General features: G+C 37.3%; 1 protein-coding gene across 2 annotated transcripts in view; it reads right to left on the bottom strand.

The window, feature by feature from the left end:
• Window positions 1-1,319: 1,319 nt before the first annotated feature.
• The window catches only part of LOC121386920, a 64,773-nt gene continuing 49,287 nt past the window's right edge, over window positions 1,320-16,805 (bottom strand). For both annotated transcript variants that reach the window (XM_041517970.1, XM_041517971.1), the window contains exons 4-5: window positions 11,934-12,099; window positions 1,320-2,459 (exon numbers count right to left, since the gene is read on the bottom strand). In XM_041517970.1, coding sequence (XP_041373904.1) covers window positions 2,266-2,459; window positions 11,934-12,099 — 360 coding nt within the window. In that variant the 3' untranslated portion in view covers window positions 1,320-2,265. The remainder of the gene's footprint in view (window positions 2,460-11,933; window positions 12,100-16,805) is intronic.

Here is a 16,805-nt window from a genome sequence, read left to right on the forward strand (position 1 = left end):
GCACCATCAATTTATTTAATATAAGCCTGACAGTGATGATAATATATATCTAAGTAATACAGCACCATCAATTTATTTAATATAAGCCTGACAGTGATGATAATATATATCTAAGTAATACAGCACCATCAATTTATTTAATATAGGCCTGACAGTGATGATAATATATATCTAAGTAATACAGCACCATCAATTTATTTAATATAGGCCCGACAGTGATGATAATATATGTCTAAGTAATACAGCACCATCAATTTATTTAATATAGGCCTGACAGTGATGATAATATATATCTAAGTAATACAGCACCATCAGTTTATTTAATATAGGCCCGACAGTGATGATAATGATAACACATGTATATATCTAAGTAATACAGCACCATCAATGTATTTAATATAAGCCCGACAGTGATGATAATATATATCTAAGTAATACAGCACCATCAATTTATTTAATATAAGCCCGACAGTGATGATAATATATATCTAAGTAACAGCACCATCAGTTTATTTAATATAGGCCTGACAGTGATGATAATATATGTCTAAGTAATACAGCACTATCAATTTATTTAATATAGGCCAGACAGTGATGATAATATGTATCTAAGTAATACAGCACCATCAATTTATTTAATATAAGCCCGACAGTGATGATAATATATATCTAAGTAATACAGCACCATCAATTTATTTAATATAGGCCTGACAGTGATGATAATATATGTCTAAGTAATACAACACCATCAATTTATTTAATATAGGCCTGACAGTGATGATAATATATGTCTAAGTAATACAGCACCATCAATTTATTATTAAGACTTGATTCTTCTGTCTATTTTTTGGCCAGAACCACATTGTTTATTGTTTTTATCTCTATACATGGTTACTCCTACAAGAGTATCGTGAGGTACCTGATACACCCGACAAAAGTAGGTCGTGGTGACCTAGTTAGGGTCCTCAACACACCACCATCACAAGTTATACTGGCATTAATAGATAAGACCAATACGGCCTGGACAAGGATTTCCATTAATGTGCAGTAATGCATGAAAAGTAGGTCATGACGACCTAGTTATGGTACACTACACACTGCATTCCCAAGTTGTACTTACATCCTAGGTTTGAAGATTTCCATTAATGTGCAGTAATGCATGAAAAGTAGGTCATGACGACCTAGTTATGGTACACTACACACTGCATTCCCAAGTTGTACTTACATCCTAGGTTTGAAGATTCCTTTAATGTGCAGTAATGCATGAAAAGTAGGTCACAGGGACCTAGTTATGGTACACTACACACTGCATTCCCAAGTTGTACTTACATCCTAGGTTTGAAGATTTCCTTTAATGTGCAGTAATGCATGAAAAGTAGGTTACAGTGACCTAGTTATGGTACACTACACACTGCATTCTCAAGTTGTACTTACATCCTAGGTTTGAAGATTTCCTTTAATGTGCAGTAATGCATGAAAAGTAGGTCACAGTGACCTAGTTATGGTACACTACACACTGCATTCTCAAGTTGTACTTACATCCTAGGTTTGAAGATTTCCTTTAATGTGCAGTAATGCATGAAAAGTAGGTCACAGTGACCTAGTTATGGTACACTACACACTGCATTCCCAAGTTGTACTTACATCCTAGGTTTGAAGATTTCCTTTAATGTGCAGTAATGCATGAAAAGTAGGTCATGACGGCCTAGTTATGGTACACTACACACTGCATTCCCAAGTTGTACTTACATCCTAGGTTTGAAGATTTCCTTTAATGTGCAGTAATGCATGAAAAGTAGGTCACAGTGACCTAGTTATGGTACACTACACACTGCATTCTCAAGTTGTACTTACATCCTAGGTTTGAAGATTTTATTTGAATTGGTAAAAAAGATATGCTCCGGAAATGAACACTTTATGATCAGACATACGGACAGACAATGTTCACCATACCATAATACAACCCGTCAAAGAGCGATATTCTATAGTAACGTGCCTCCAAGTAAAGGGAAGCTGTCCCATTTGCTCTCTTCTGCCCTGATTTACAGTCTTGAACTAACAGAGTACCTCCTGCAAGTATCTAGGTTATAGATTATTAGTACTACAATTAAGTCAAAATAATCATTGTTTGGGGGCACTTTCGGAATGTTTACTGTATTTTGTAAAACACTCTGTGGTTACATTCAGGTTATTGAGGACAAAGTATAGAGTGAAGTAGACTGAGATCACTTTCATTATGGTCTTAAGCATATTTTAAGTTTCTTTTTAAACCAAGTCACCGATATATATCTGAAGGCTATAAGTTAACACAATACCTTTTTTTACACAATGTAATCCATCAACCCATAGTACTTTGTCCGAAGGACATGTGCAGTGGAACGTATGATCTTTTGGTACACACTGGTGTTCGCAACCTCCTTTATTATTTTTACATTTATTTTCTTTCTTACGTGGTACACCTGCAAATAAAATTAAAAAACACACAAATTAAATTAAATTTAAATTAGATGAATATATTTTGTGATATATGTGCCAAATAAAGCTTTATCAAGAATTACCATGTTTAAGATGTGTTTACCGTGTAGCAATTTCAGCCAGTGCACCACGACTGATACATCAAAGGCCGTGGTATGTGCTATCCTGTCTGGGATGGTGCATATAAAAGATCCCTTGCTGCTAATCAAAAAGAGTAGCTCATGAATTGACGACAGCGGGTTTCCTCCCTCAATATCTGTGTGGTCCTTAACCATATGTCAGATGCCATATAACCGTAAATAAAATGTGTTGAGTGCATCGTTAAATAAACCATTTCCTTCCTTCCTTCCTCGTAGCAATTTGATTTGCTGACAAAGGAAATTTGTCTGAACATATTCAAACAATATTCAAGGCTCAAATTTGGCGGGAAGCTGGTGGCAAATTAACCAGCTAAAAATGCACAATATGCTTTCTGAGATAGGTTTGACAAGAGCTTTTTGCTTCACATTTGTTTTTTAATATTCCATCTCCATCTACATTCTTCATTTACCTTCCATCAATGCTTGCCTCAAGTTTTACGCATTCTTCTCAAACAAATTTACAATATGAAACATTATTTCACGAAGAGTTTGTTTACATATATTTGTGGATGTTCCTATGGTGCAGCTGTACTCACCCCAACAAGGGAAGAATTGTCTATTAACAAACTTAGTGTGAAAAGCTTTGAATATACATGTAGGTCAAGTCTGAAAAGCTTTGAATATTCATGTAGGTCAAGTCTGAAAAGCTTTGAATATACATGTAAGGTCAAGTCTGAAAAGCTTTGAATATTCATGTAGGTCAAGTCTAAAAAGCTTTGAATATACATGTACATCTAGGTCAAGTCTAAAAAGCTTTGAATATACATGTAGGTCAAGTCTGAAAAGCTTTGAATATCCATGTAGGTCAAGTCTAAAAAGCTTTGAATATACATGTAGGTCAAATCTGAAAAGCTTTGAATATACATGTAGGTCAAGTCTAAAAAGCTTTGAATATACATGTACATCTAGGTCAAGTCTAAAAAGCTTTGAATATACATGTAGGTCAAGTCTGAAAAGCTTTGAATATTCATGTAGGTCAAGTCTGAAAAGCTTTGAATATACATGTAGGTCAAGTCTGAAAAGCTTTGAATATACGTGTAGGTCAAGTCTGAAAACCTTTGAAAATAGATGTAGGTCAAGTCTGAAAAGCTTTGAATATACATGTGCATCTAGGTCAAGTCTGAAAAGCTTTGAATATAGATGTACATCTAGGTCAAGTCTGAAAAGCTTTGAATATAGATGTAGGTCAAGTCTGAAAAGCTTTGAATATACAAGAAGGTCAAGTCTGAAAAGCTTTGAATATACATGTAAGTCAAGTCTGAAAGGCTTTGAATATTCATGTAGGTCAAGTCTGAAAAGCTTTGAATATACATGTAGGTCAAGTCTAAAAAGTGTTGAATATTCATGTAGGTCAAGTCTGAAAAGCTTTGAATATACATGTAGGTCAAGTCTAAAAAGCTTTGAATATACATGTAGCAGGCATCGAAATAAGCATTGTGTCTGGTAACCCATTTACAGGTTACCACAAAATATAATCTGGTAACCTATAGGTTTCCACAACTATATGAAAGTTAGAATTACTACTACGCGGTCGTTCTGAAATTGTAACGGTGCGCGCGAACATGGGTACGAGAAACGAAATCCGGAAGTAAATTTATCTAGTGGGCGCTGCTTAAACGTGGATTGCCAAAATTGCTTTGCAATTGCACAAGTGGGCACGAACATCGGTGCAATTTTGTTCAAGAAAACAAAACGCGGACATAAATTCATCTAGTGGACGCTGCTTAAAGGTGGAGTGACTTGCGCGCGAACATTGATGCAATTCCTGACGAGAAAATGAAACGCAGAAGTCCTGAATGCATTGACTGGTTTACGTTCGGAAACAAAACTACCATTCGTTGAAAATTTTTATTGAGAACAAAACACCATTCTAGACTTTTCTAATATGTGATAACCTCCCGGTAACCTGAACGACCGTTCTCGACTTATTTCGATGCCTGTGTAGGTCAAGTCTGAAAAGCTTTGAATATCCATGTAGGTCAAGTCTGAAAAGCTTTGAATATTCATGTAGGTCAAGTCTGAAAATCTTTGAATATCCATGTAGGTCAAGTCTGAAAAGCTTTGAATATTCTTGTAGGTCAAGTCTAAAAATATATGAATATACATGTAGGTCAAGTCTAAAAAGCTTTGAATATTCATGTAGGTCAAGTCTTAAAAGCTTTGAATATACATGTAGGTCAAGTCTGAAAATCTTTCAATATACATGTAGTTCAAGTCAGAAAAGCTTTGAATATTCATGTACATGTAGGTCAAGTCTAAAAAGATTTGAATATTCATGTAGGTCAAGTCTAAAAACCTTTGAATATTCATGTAGGTCAAGTCTAAAAAGCTTTGAATATTCATGTAGGTCAAGTTTAAAAATCTATGAATATACATGTAGGTCAAGTCTGAAAAGCTTTGAATATTCATGTAGGTCAAGTCTAAAAATCTTTGAATATACATGTAGGTCAAGTCTAAAAATCTATGAATATACATGTAGGTCAAATCTCAAAAGCTTTGAATATTCATGTAGGTCAAGTCTAAAAAGCTTTGAATATACATGTAAGTCAAGTCTAAAAATCTATGAATATACATGTAGGTCAAGTCTGAAAATCTTTGAATATACATGTAGGTCAAGTCTAAAAAGCTTTGAATATACTGTAGGTCAAGTCTGAAAAGCTTTGAATATACATGTAGGTCAAGTCTAAAAAGCCTGTAGTGGAAATGAAAACAAACGTAAAGTAATCATCTAATATTTGACATTTTTGACATGATTCCAAAGTACTGGTCCATAGTAACTGAAAGCATGTTTAAACAGAGATATTTTAACTTGAGGAATAGATTTCCATCCTCTACACTTTTATGTAATTGATTCCAAAGTACTGGTCCATAGTAACTGAAAGCATGTTTAAATAGAGATATTTTAGCTTTAGGAATAGATTTCCATCCTCTACACTTTTATGTAATTGATTCCAAAGTACTGGTCCATAGTAACTGAAAGCATGTTTAAATAGAGATATTTTAGCTTGAGGAATAGATTTCCATCCTCTACACTTTTATGTAATTGATTCCAAAGTACTGGTCCATAGTAACTGAAAGCATGTTTAAATACAGATATTTTAGCTTTAGGAATAGATTTCCATCCTCTACACTTTTATGTAATTGATTCCAAAGTACTGGTCCATAGTAACTGAAAGCATGTTTAAATACAGATATTTTAGCTTTAGGAATAGATTTCCATCCTCTACACTTTTATGTAATTGATTCCAAAGTACTGGTCCATAGTAACTGAAAGCATGTTTAAATTGAGATATTTTAGCTTTAGGAATAGATTTCCATCCTCTACACTTTTCTGTAATTGATTCCAAAGTACTCGTCCATAGTAACTGAAAGCATGTTTAAATAGAGATATTTTAGCTTTAGGAATAGATTTCCATCCTCTACACTTTTATGTAATTGATTCCAAAGTACTCGTCCATAGTAACTGAAAGCATGTTTAAATAGAGATATTTTAGCTTTAGGAATAGATTTCCATCCTCTACACTTTTATGTAATTGATTCCAAAGTACTGGTCCATAGTAACTGAAAGCATGTTTCAGGGCGCAAAGCAGCACTTTATATTTACTCGCCAACTGGCTAATGAATGAAAAAAAATACTAGCCAACTAGAGATTGTTACTCGCCAGGCAACATATGAAGTACATGTATTAGTACCATACTATGGATAATTATAATAACATAATTAAAGAACTTTAAACACCAACCTCATCCTGTGTTGTTTATTTTTTTCAAGGGTATGTTCAAGATGCTTGTTTCCAGTCGACATAACTCCTAAAAAATCAGTTTCCAAGAATCCAGAAACAAATCATCAATTAGGCCCTATTTTGTTTTACTTCCCTTTGTAAATAGTTTTTTAATTGGGTTACGCGATTCCGACAAGTATACCGACGGCTACAGTTGCCGAAACTAGGACGTATTTTATTTATTTATTTATTTTTGTTCACGATATGCTATCGTTACCAGCAACTTTCTCGAACGTTTTTTAAAAATGTATTTAGCATATTCCCGCCATGTAACATTTAGCTTAACTTTAGGTGCAAACAAATTGGCTGCGAAGCAATTGGTCCAATGCTTTGTGAAAACTCATTTACAATCGGAAAACCCCGATGTTTCACGAGGCTTTCCGAACACCTCGATCGTCAAGTCGGCCGGAGAGCTCCGAGTGTGATATCCGCAAACAGGGCAAAATGCGGAAGTGTATGTTTACAGTTTCGATCATTAGTATATGTGTCGTCTGACTGATTAGTGAAATAAATGTTCCAGTGACAGCTTCATTCTGAAAAAATAATCTACTCGCCAAAAGGCTAGTGTTTTGCAAATTTAAATCGCCATAACAGAATTTCACTCGCATAGGCGAGTGTTTCACTTGCAGTATTAAATTGCGCCCTGTGTTTAAATAGAGATATTTTAGGTTTAGGAATAGATTTCCATTCTCTACACTTTTATGTAATTGATTCCAAACTACTGGTCCATAGTAACTGAAAGCATGTTTAAATAAGAGATATTTTAGCTTTAGGAATAGATTTCCATCCTCTACACTTTTATGTAATTGATTCCAAAGTACTGGTCCATAGTAACTGAAAGCATGTTTAAATAAGAGATATTTTAGCTTTAGGAATAGATTTCCATCCTCTACACTTTTATGTAATTGATTCCAAAGTACTGGTCCATAGTAACTGAAAGCATGTTTAAATAGAGATATTTTAGGTTGAGGAATAGATTTCCATCCTCTACACTTTTATGTAATTGATTCCAAAGTACTGGTCCATAGTAACTGAAAGCATGTTTAAATAAGAGATATTTTAGTTTGAGGAATAGATTTCTATCCTCTACACTTTTATGTAATTGATTCCAAAGTACTGGTCCATACTAACTGAAAGCATGTTTAAATAGAGATATTTTAGCTTTAGGAATCATGGTTCATACAGACCTGGTGAACAGAAATTCCAGTAATTTTCAAGTATATTTTTCAATTTTTCAAGTAGTCTTTGGCACAATGTTACAAGCAGTTTAACACACACACACACATCACTAGTTAACTACAGCTGACCGTTTTTCAGCACACGACTGGTTACCTGTCTCGCTCATAAACCGGTTCGACTATTAGTAATGCACTGTTTCCAGTAACAGCAGCCCAGTCTACTTTAATCTTCACACTGTGGTGCATATAGCAAGCGCAACAAGGACTTGTATGCCAGTCTATCTATATCGGCAGCAACACATATCACTTCCGGGTTTTGATTACGACAAATTCCTGAGAAATACATCAGCAAATACTTATTATTTTTTCCAGATTTTAATCAGTAAGAGAGACATTCTGCTTGTAAAAAAAAGTGAAGTACATTTCGGCAATTTTCAAGTAGTTTTTAATGAAATTCCAGTACTTTTCCAGGACCTTTTCTGAATTTTCAAAATTCCAGTACTTTTCAAGTACTACGTCAAAATTCAAGGACTTTTCCAGGCCCGTGCGAACCCTGGGAATAGATTTCTATCCTCTACACTTTTATGTAATTGATTCCAAAGTACTGGTCCATAGTAACTGAAAGCATGTTTAAATAGAGATATTTTAGCTTTAGGAATAGATTTCCATCCTCTACACTTTTCTGTAATTGATTCCAAAGTACTGGTCCATAGTAACTGAAAGCATGTTTAAATAGAGATATTTTAGCTTTAGGAATAGATTTCCATCCTCTACACTTTTATGTAATTGATTCCAAAGTACTGGTCCATAGTAACTGAAAGCATGTTTAAATAGAGATATTTTAGCTTTAGGAATAGATTTCCATCCTCTACACTTTTATGTAATTGATTCCAAAGTACTGGTCCATAGTAACTGAAAGCATGTTTAAATAGAGATATTTTAGCTTTAGGAATAGATTTCCATCCTCTACACTTTTATGTAATTGATTCCAAAGTACTGGTCCATAGTAACTGAAAGCATGTTTAAATATTTTAGCTTGAGAGATATTTTAGCTTTAGGAATAGATTTCCATCCTCTACACTTTTATGTAATTGATTCCAAAGTACTGGTCCATAGTAACTGAAAGCATGTTTAAATAGAGATATTTTAGCTTGAGGAATAGATTTCCATACTCTACAAGAGATATTTTAGCTTTAGGAATAGATTTCCATCCTCTACACTTTTATGTAATTGATTCCAAAGTACTGGTCCATAGTAACTGAAAGCATGTTTAAATACTGGTCCATAGAGATATTTTAGCTTTAGGAATAGATTTCCATCCTCTACACTTTTATGTAATTGATTCCAAAGTACTGGTCCATAGTAACTGAAAGCATGTTTAAATAGAGATATTTTAGCTTCAGGGATAGATTTCCATCCTATACACTTTTATGTAATTGATTCCAAAGTACTGGTCCATAGTAACTGAAAGCATGTTTAAATAGAGATATTTTAGCTTTAGGAATAGATTTCCATCCTCTACACTTTTATGTAATTGATTCCAAAGTACTGGTCCATAGTAACTGAAAGCATGTTTAAATAAGAGATATTTTAGCTTTAGGAATAGATTTCCATCCTCTACACTTTTATGTAATTGATTCCAAAGTACTGGTCCATAGTAACTGAAAGCATGTTTAAATAAGAGATATTTTAGCTTTAGGAATAGATTTCCATCCTCTACACTTTTATGTAATTGATTCCAAAGTACTGGTCCATAGTAACTGAAAGCATGTTTAAATAGAGATATTTTAGCATTAGGAATAGATTTCCATCCTCTACACTTTTATGTAATTGATTCCAAAGTACTGGTCCATAGTAACTGAAATCATGTTTAAATAGAGATATTTTAGCTTTAGGAATAGATTTCCATCCTCTACACTTTTCTGTAATTGATTCCAAAGTACTGGTCCATAGTAACTGAAAGCATGTTTAAATAGAGATATTTTAGCTTTAGGAATAGATTTCCATCCTCTACACTTTTATGTAATTGATTCCAAAGTACTGGTCCATAGTAACTGAAAGCATGTTTAAATAAGAGATATTTTAGCTTTAGGAATAGATTATCATCCTCTACACTTTTATGTAATTGATTCCAAAGTACTGGTCCATAGTAACTGAAAGCATGTTTAAATAAGAGATATTTTAGCTTTAGGAATAGATTTCCATCCTCTACACTTTTATGTAATTGATTCCAGAGTACTGGTCCATAGTAACTGAAAGCATGTTTAAATAGAGATATTTTAGCATTAGGAATAGATTTCCATCCTCTACACTTTTATGTAATTGATTCCAGAGTACTGGTCCATAGTAACTGAAAGCATGTTTAAATAAGAGATATTTTAGCTTTAGGAATAGATTTCCATCCTCTACACTTTTATGTAATTGATTCCAAAGTACTGGTCCATAGTAACTGAAAGCATGTTTAAATAGAGATATTTTAGCTTTAGGAATAGATTTCCATCCTCTACACTTTTATGTAATTGATTCCAAAGTACTGGTCCACAGTAACTGAAAGCATGTTTAAATAAGAGATATTTTAGCTTTAGGAATAGATTTCCATCCTCTACACTTTTATGTAATTGATTCCAAAGTACTGGTCCATAGTAACTGAAAGCATGTTTAAATAAGAGATATTTTAGCTTGAGGAATAGATTTCCATCCTCTACACTTTTATGTAATTGATTCCAAAGTACTGGTCCATAGTAACTGAAAGCATGTTTAAATAGAGATATTTTAGCATTAGGAATAGATTTCTATCCTCTACACTTTTATGTAATTGATTCCAAAGTACTGGTCCATAGTAACTGAAAGCATGTTTAAATAGAGATATTTTAGCTTTAGGAATAGATTTCCATCCTCTACACTTTAAGGTTATAGGGATTGTTTTCTCCAACATATATTAATAAGTTTGAAAGATAGTTTGGGGCTTCGTTGCATACTTTTATAAATTTGTAAACATTTGTGATAGTAGATTCGTGTTTCAATTGTCATCTATCATTCAACGGAAGTGGTAGTGTATATTATTAAAATAATTTATCTTGGGAGTCAAATAATATATACAGGCCTTTACAAAAATTAAACTAGGATATGAATGCAATCAATTTAATCGAAGATAGAAGTAAAAAGAAGAAAAAAATGTTATTCCACACTTAAAAAAACACCTTTAATATTATCTTTATTAAAATAATAATATTAAACTTTGATCGGTTCACCAAAATGAATGTCCATTAATGTCAGACCAACAATATCTCCGATTCACTTACACGAAAGATGAGTCAGTTGGTACATTACAACATTACACTACCTTTTTTGTACCAGATACCTAGGGACAAAATAAGGTATTTCTAAAAAGTTATTTTTATTTTATTTTATCTCCCCCCCCGTAATGTTTTTTTCCTCTTTTTTTCTCAAGAATGGCAGATTCGCTAAGATGAACACTTTTAATTTTAACTCAGTGAGAACACTGCATTGTGTTCCCCATCAAGGCTTTACATTTCACTAATTTAGGTACAACAGGCTTGTTGTCTGCTCTGGGCAAATATTAGGTCTTTTTAGTGCAGTAAAGGTTGTATACTGCCAAATCAAATCCCGTAGACGACAATATTAACATATGTCGCTAAAACTCCTGCCTGCAGCGTATCAATCGACATAAACACCACATATATAAATACTACCACCCCTCACCCTTAAAGGGTGTATACCACCAAATCAAATCCCATAGACGACAATGTTGCTAAAACTCCTACCTGCAGTGTATCAATCGACATAAACACCACAGATATAAATACTACCACCCCTCACTCTTAAAGTGTATCAGAAACAATTAGGGGTCAAGCTGCTCATGGTGTTTGTATTTAAAAATGCATTTATACTGTAATTTCTTCTCAACCACTGCCAGGCCATTTCCAACTAGATTTGGTGGGAAACTTCCTTGACCAGGCCATGGTGAAAAAAAATCATTAATTTGGTAATGCTATAATTTGATTAAATTCTCCTTTTATTTTTATTCTTAATAATAACACTGGAAATAGTCATTTAATTTACCAGAGTACAAAGCAGCTGAAAGGTCTTAATTAACTTTAAATAATTTTTAAGTAATCCCTCCTTCGATTCCAAAATGGCCAATTAAGAAGTTAGTAAGACAGTTTACATTTCTATGTTATTGATCAGACAAGAAACCTTGGATTTTCATGTGGATCCTGAAGTACAGAACCAAAAAAACATATATTTACCACAGCTCTCTAGTGCCTGATAGAACTCGCTTTTCATGTGGATCTTAGTACATACTATGTACAAGTAACCCCAAAAACAAATATTTACCACAATACTTTGGTGCCTGATAGAACTCTATTTTCGTGCAAACACATTTCTGCCCAAGTCTTAGTTTAAAGTAAATCTTCAATCTCGTAACATCAACTGGATATGGAAACTCATGCTTTTTCACTTGACCATTCTTAATGTCTTCAGGTGTCAGGCCAGTAAATGTCTGAAAAAAAATACAACAGAATTGCACTGCATACATGTTATTTTCCATATATGTATACTTCAAGGAAGGGACAATTAAAATTTTGGTCTGGTATGCATATTCAACGTACATAATACACATTACTGCTTAATATCAGCAAGTATAATCATATATAGTTAATGAATAAACCGGTTAAATGTGACATCTGTTATATATAATGGGTCCAGCCATTTGTACCATCCCAGTGAATACGCCCTCTGGCAAGCGAGTGGTTACGTAATACTTAATGTGTGCAGCCATTTGTACCATCCCAGTGAATACGCCCTCTGGCAAGCGAGTGGTTACGTGATACTTAATGTGTGCAGCCATTTGTACCATCCCAGTGAATACGCCCTCTGGCAAGCCAGTGGTTACGTGATACTTAATGTGTGCAGCCATTTGTACCATCCCAGTGAATACGCCCTCTAGCAAGCCAGTGGTTACGAAATACTTAATGTGTGCAGCCATTTGTACCATCCCAGTGAATACGCCCTCTGGCAAGCCAGTGGTTACGTGATACTTAATGTGTGCAGCCATTTGTACCATCCCAGTGAATACGCCCTCTGGCAAGCCAGTGGTTACGTGATACTTAATGTGTGCAGCCATTTGTACCATCCCAGTGAATACGCCCTCTAGCAAGCCAGTGGTTACGTAATACTTAATGTGTGCAGCCATTTGTACCATCCCAGTGAATACGCCCTCTGGCAAGCCAGTGGTTACGTAATACTTAATGTGTGCAGCCATTTGTACCATCCCAGTGAATACGCCCTCTAGCAAGCCAGTGGTTACGTAATACTTAATGTGTGCAGCCATTTGTACCATCCCAGTGAATACGCCCTCTGGCAAGCCAGTGGTTACGTAATACTTAATGTGTGCAGCCATTTGTACCATCCCAGTGAATACGCCCTCTAGCAAGCCAGTGGTTACGTAATACTTAATGTGTGCAGCCATTTGTACCATCCCAGTGAATACGCCCTCTGGCAAGCCAGTGGTTACGTAATACTTAATGTGTGCAGCCATTTGTACCATCCCAGTGAATACGCCCTCTGGCAAGCCAGTGGTTACGTGATAATTAATGTGTGCAGCCATTTGTACCATCCCAGTGAATACGCCCTCTGGCAAGCCAGTGGTTACGTAATACTTAATGTGTGCAGCCATTTGTACCATCCCAGTGAATACGCCCTCTAGCAAGCCAGTGGTTACGTAATACTTAATGTGTGCAGCCATTTGTACCATCCCAGTGAATACGCCCTATGGCAAGCCAGTGGTTACGTAATACTTAATGTGTGCAGCCATTTGTACCATCCCAGTGAATACGCCCTCTAGCAAGCCAGTGGTTACGTAATACTTAATGTGTGCAGCCATTTGTACCATCCCAGTGAATACGCCCTCTGGCAAGCCAGTGGTTACGTGATACTTAATGTGTGCAGCCATTTGTACCATCCCAGTGAATACGCCCTCTAGCAAGCCAGTGGTTACGTAATACTTAATGTGTGCAGCCATTTGTACCATCCCAACAAAAAACGCCCTCTGGCAAGCCAGTGGTTACGTAATACTTAATGTGTGCAGCCATTTGTACCATCCCAGTGAATACGCCCCCTGGCAAGCCAGTGGTTACGTGATACTTAATGTGCAGCCATTTGTACCATCCCAGTGAATACGCCCTCTGGCAAGCCAGTGGTTACGTGATACTTAATGTGTGCAGCCATTTGTACCATCCCAGTGAATACGCCCTCTGGCAAGCCAGTGGTTACGTGATACTTAATGTGTGCAGCCATTTGTACCATCCCAGTGAATACGCCCTCTGGCAAGCCAGTGGTTACGTGATACTTAATGTGTGCAGCCATTTGTACCATCCCAGTGAATACGCCCTCTAGCAAGCCAGTGGTTACGTAATACTTAATGTGTGCAGCCATTTGTACCATCCCAACAAAAAACGCCCTCTGGCAAGCCAGTGGTTACGTGATACTTAATGTGTGCAGCCATTTGTACCATCCCAACAAAAAACGCCCTCTGGCAAGCCAGTGGTTACGTGATACTTAATGTGTGCAGCCATTTGTACCATCCCAGTGAATACGCCCTCTGGCAAGCCAGTGGTTACGTAATACTTAATGTGTGCAGCCATTTGTACCATCCCAGTGAATACGCCCTCTGGCAAGCCAGTGGTTACGTGATACTTAATGTGTGCAGCCATTTGTACCATCCCAGTGAATACGCCCTCTGGCAAGCCAGTGGTTACGTGATACTTAATGTGTGCAGCCATTTGTACCATCCCAGTGAATACGCCCTCTGGCAAGCCAGTGGTTACGTGATACTTAATGTGTGCAGCCATTTGTACCATCCCAGTGAATACGCCCTCTGGCAAGCCAGTGGTTACGTGATACTTAATGTGTGCAGCCATTTGTACCATCCCAGTGAATACGCCCTCTGGCAAGCCAGTGGTTACGTGATACTTAATGTGTGCAGCCATTTGTACCATCCCAGTGAATACGCCCTCTGGCAAGCCAGTGGTTACGTGATACTTAATGTGTGCAGCCATTTGTACCATCCCAGTGAATACGCCCTCTGGCAAGCCAGTGGTTACGTGATACTTAATGTGTGCAGCCATTTGTACCATCCCAGTGAATACGCCCTCTGGCAAGCCAGTGGTTACGTGATACTTAATGTGTGCAGCCATTTGTACCATCCCAGTGAATACGCCCTCTGGCAAGCCAGTGGTTACGTGATACTTAATGTGTGCAGCCATTTGTACCATCCCAGTGAATACGCCCTCTGGCAAGCCAGTGGTTACGTGATACTTAATGTGTGCAGCCATTTGTACCATCCCAGTGAATACGCCCTCTGGCAAGCCAGTGGTTACGTGATACTTAATGTGTGCAGCCATTTGTACCATCCCAGTGAATACGCCCTCTGGCAAGCCAGTGGTTACGTGATACTTAATGTGTGCAGCCATTTGTACCATCCCAGTGAATACGCCCTCTGGCAAGCCAGTGGTTACGTGATACTTAATGTGTGCAGCCATTTGTACCATCCCAGTGAATACGCCCTCTGGCAAGCCAGTGGTTACGTGATACTTAATGTGTGCAGCCATTTGTACCATCCCAGTGAATACGCCCTCTGGCAAGCCAGTGGTTACGTGATACTTAATGTGTGCAGCCATTTGTACCATCCCAGTGAATACGCCCTCTGGCAAGCCAGTGGTTACGTGATACTTAATGTGTGCAGCCATTTGTACCATCCCAGTGAATACGCCCTCTGGCAAGCCAGTGGTTACGTGATACTTAATGTGTGCAGCCATTTGTACCATCCCAGTGAATACGCCCTCTGGCAAGCCAGTGGTTACGTGATACTTAATGTGTGCAGCCATTTGTACCATCCCAGTGAATACGCCCTCTGGCAAGCCAGTGGTTACGTGATACTTAATGTGTGCAGCCATTTGTACCATCCCAGTGAATACGCCCTCTGGCAAGCCAGTGGTTACGTGATACTTAATGTGTGCAGCCATTTGTACCATCCCAGTGAATACGCCCTCTGGCAAGCCAGTGGTTACGTGATACTTAATGTGTGCAGCCATTTGTACCATCCCAGTGAATACGCCCTCTAGCAAGCCAGTGGTTACGTGATACTTAATGTGTGCAGCCATTTGTACCATCCCAGTGAATACGCCCTCTGGCAAGCCAGTGGTTACGTAATACTTAATGTGTGCAGCCATTTGTACCATCCCAGTGAATACGCCCTCTGGCAAGCCAGTGGTTACGTAATACTTAATGTGTGCAGCCATTTGTACCATCCCAGTGAATACGCCCTCTGGCAAGCCAGTGGTTACGTGATACTTAATGTGTGCAGCCATTTGTACCATCCCAGTGAATACGCCCTCTGGCAAGCCAGTGGTTACGTGATACTTAATGTGTGCAGCCATTTGTACCATCCCAGTGAATACGCCCTCTGGCAAGCCAGTGGTTACGTGATACTTAATGTGTGCAGCCATTTGTACCATCCCAGTGAATACGCCCTCTGGCAAGCCAGTGTTTACGTGATACTTAAAGTGTGCAGCCATTTGTACCATCCCAGTGAATACGCCCTCTGGCAAGCCAGTGGTTACGTAATACTTAATGTGTGCAGCCATTTGTACCATCCCAGTGAATACGCCCTCTGGCAAGCCAGTGGTTACGTAATACTTAATGTGTGCAGCCATTTGTACCATCGCAGTGAATACGCCCTCTGGCAAGCCAGTGGTTACGTGATACTTAATGTGTGCAGCCATTTGTACCATCCCAGTGAATACGCCCTCTGGCAAGCCAGTGGTTACGTGATACTTAATGTGTGCAGCCATTTGTACCATCCCAGTGAATACGCCCTCTGGCAAGCCAGTGGTTACGTAATACTTAATGTGTCTTAGTCTTAGGAATTAGTCTTAGAAATTTCTCGCTCCAGCCAATGCTCCACAACTGGTGTAACAAAGGCTGTGGTATGTACTATCCTGTCAGTAGGAATGGTGCATATAAAAGATCCCTTGCCGCTAATCAAAAAGAGTAGCCCATGAAGTGACAGCAGTTTTCTTCTCTCAATATCTGTGTGGCCCGTAACCATATGTCTGACGCCATATAACCGTAAATAAAATGTGGTGAGTGTGTCGTTAAATAAAAAAACCTCCTTACTTAGTCTTAGAACTGAAGAAACAAAACATA

Source organism: Gigantopelta aegis, chromosome 12 (genome assembly GCF_016097555.1).
Source record: "Gigantopelta aegis isolate Gae_Host chromosome 12, Gae_host_genome, whole genome shotgun sequence".
Classification (NCBI taxonomy): Eukaryota; Metazoa; Mollusca; class Gastropoda; order Neomphalida; family Peltospiridae; genus Gigantopelta; species Gigantopelta aegis.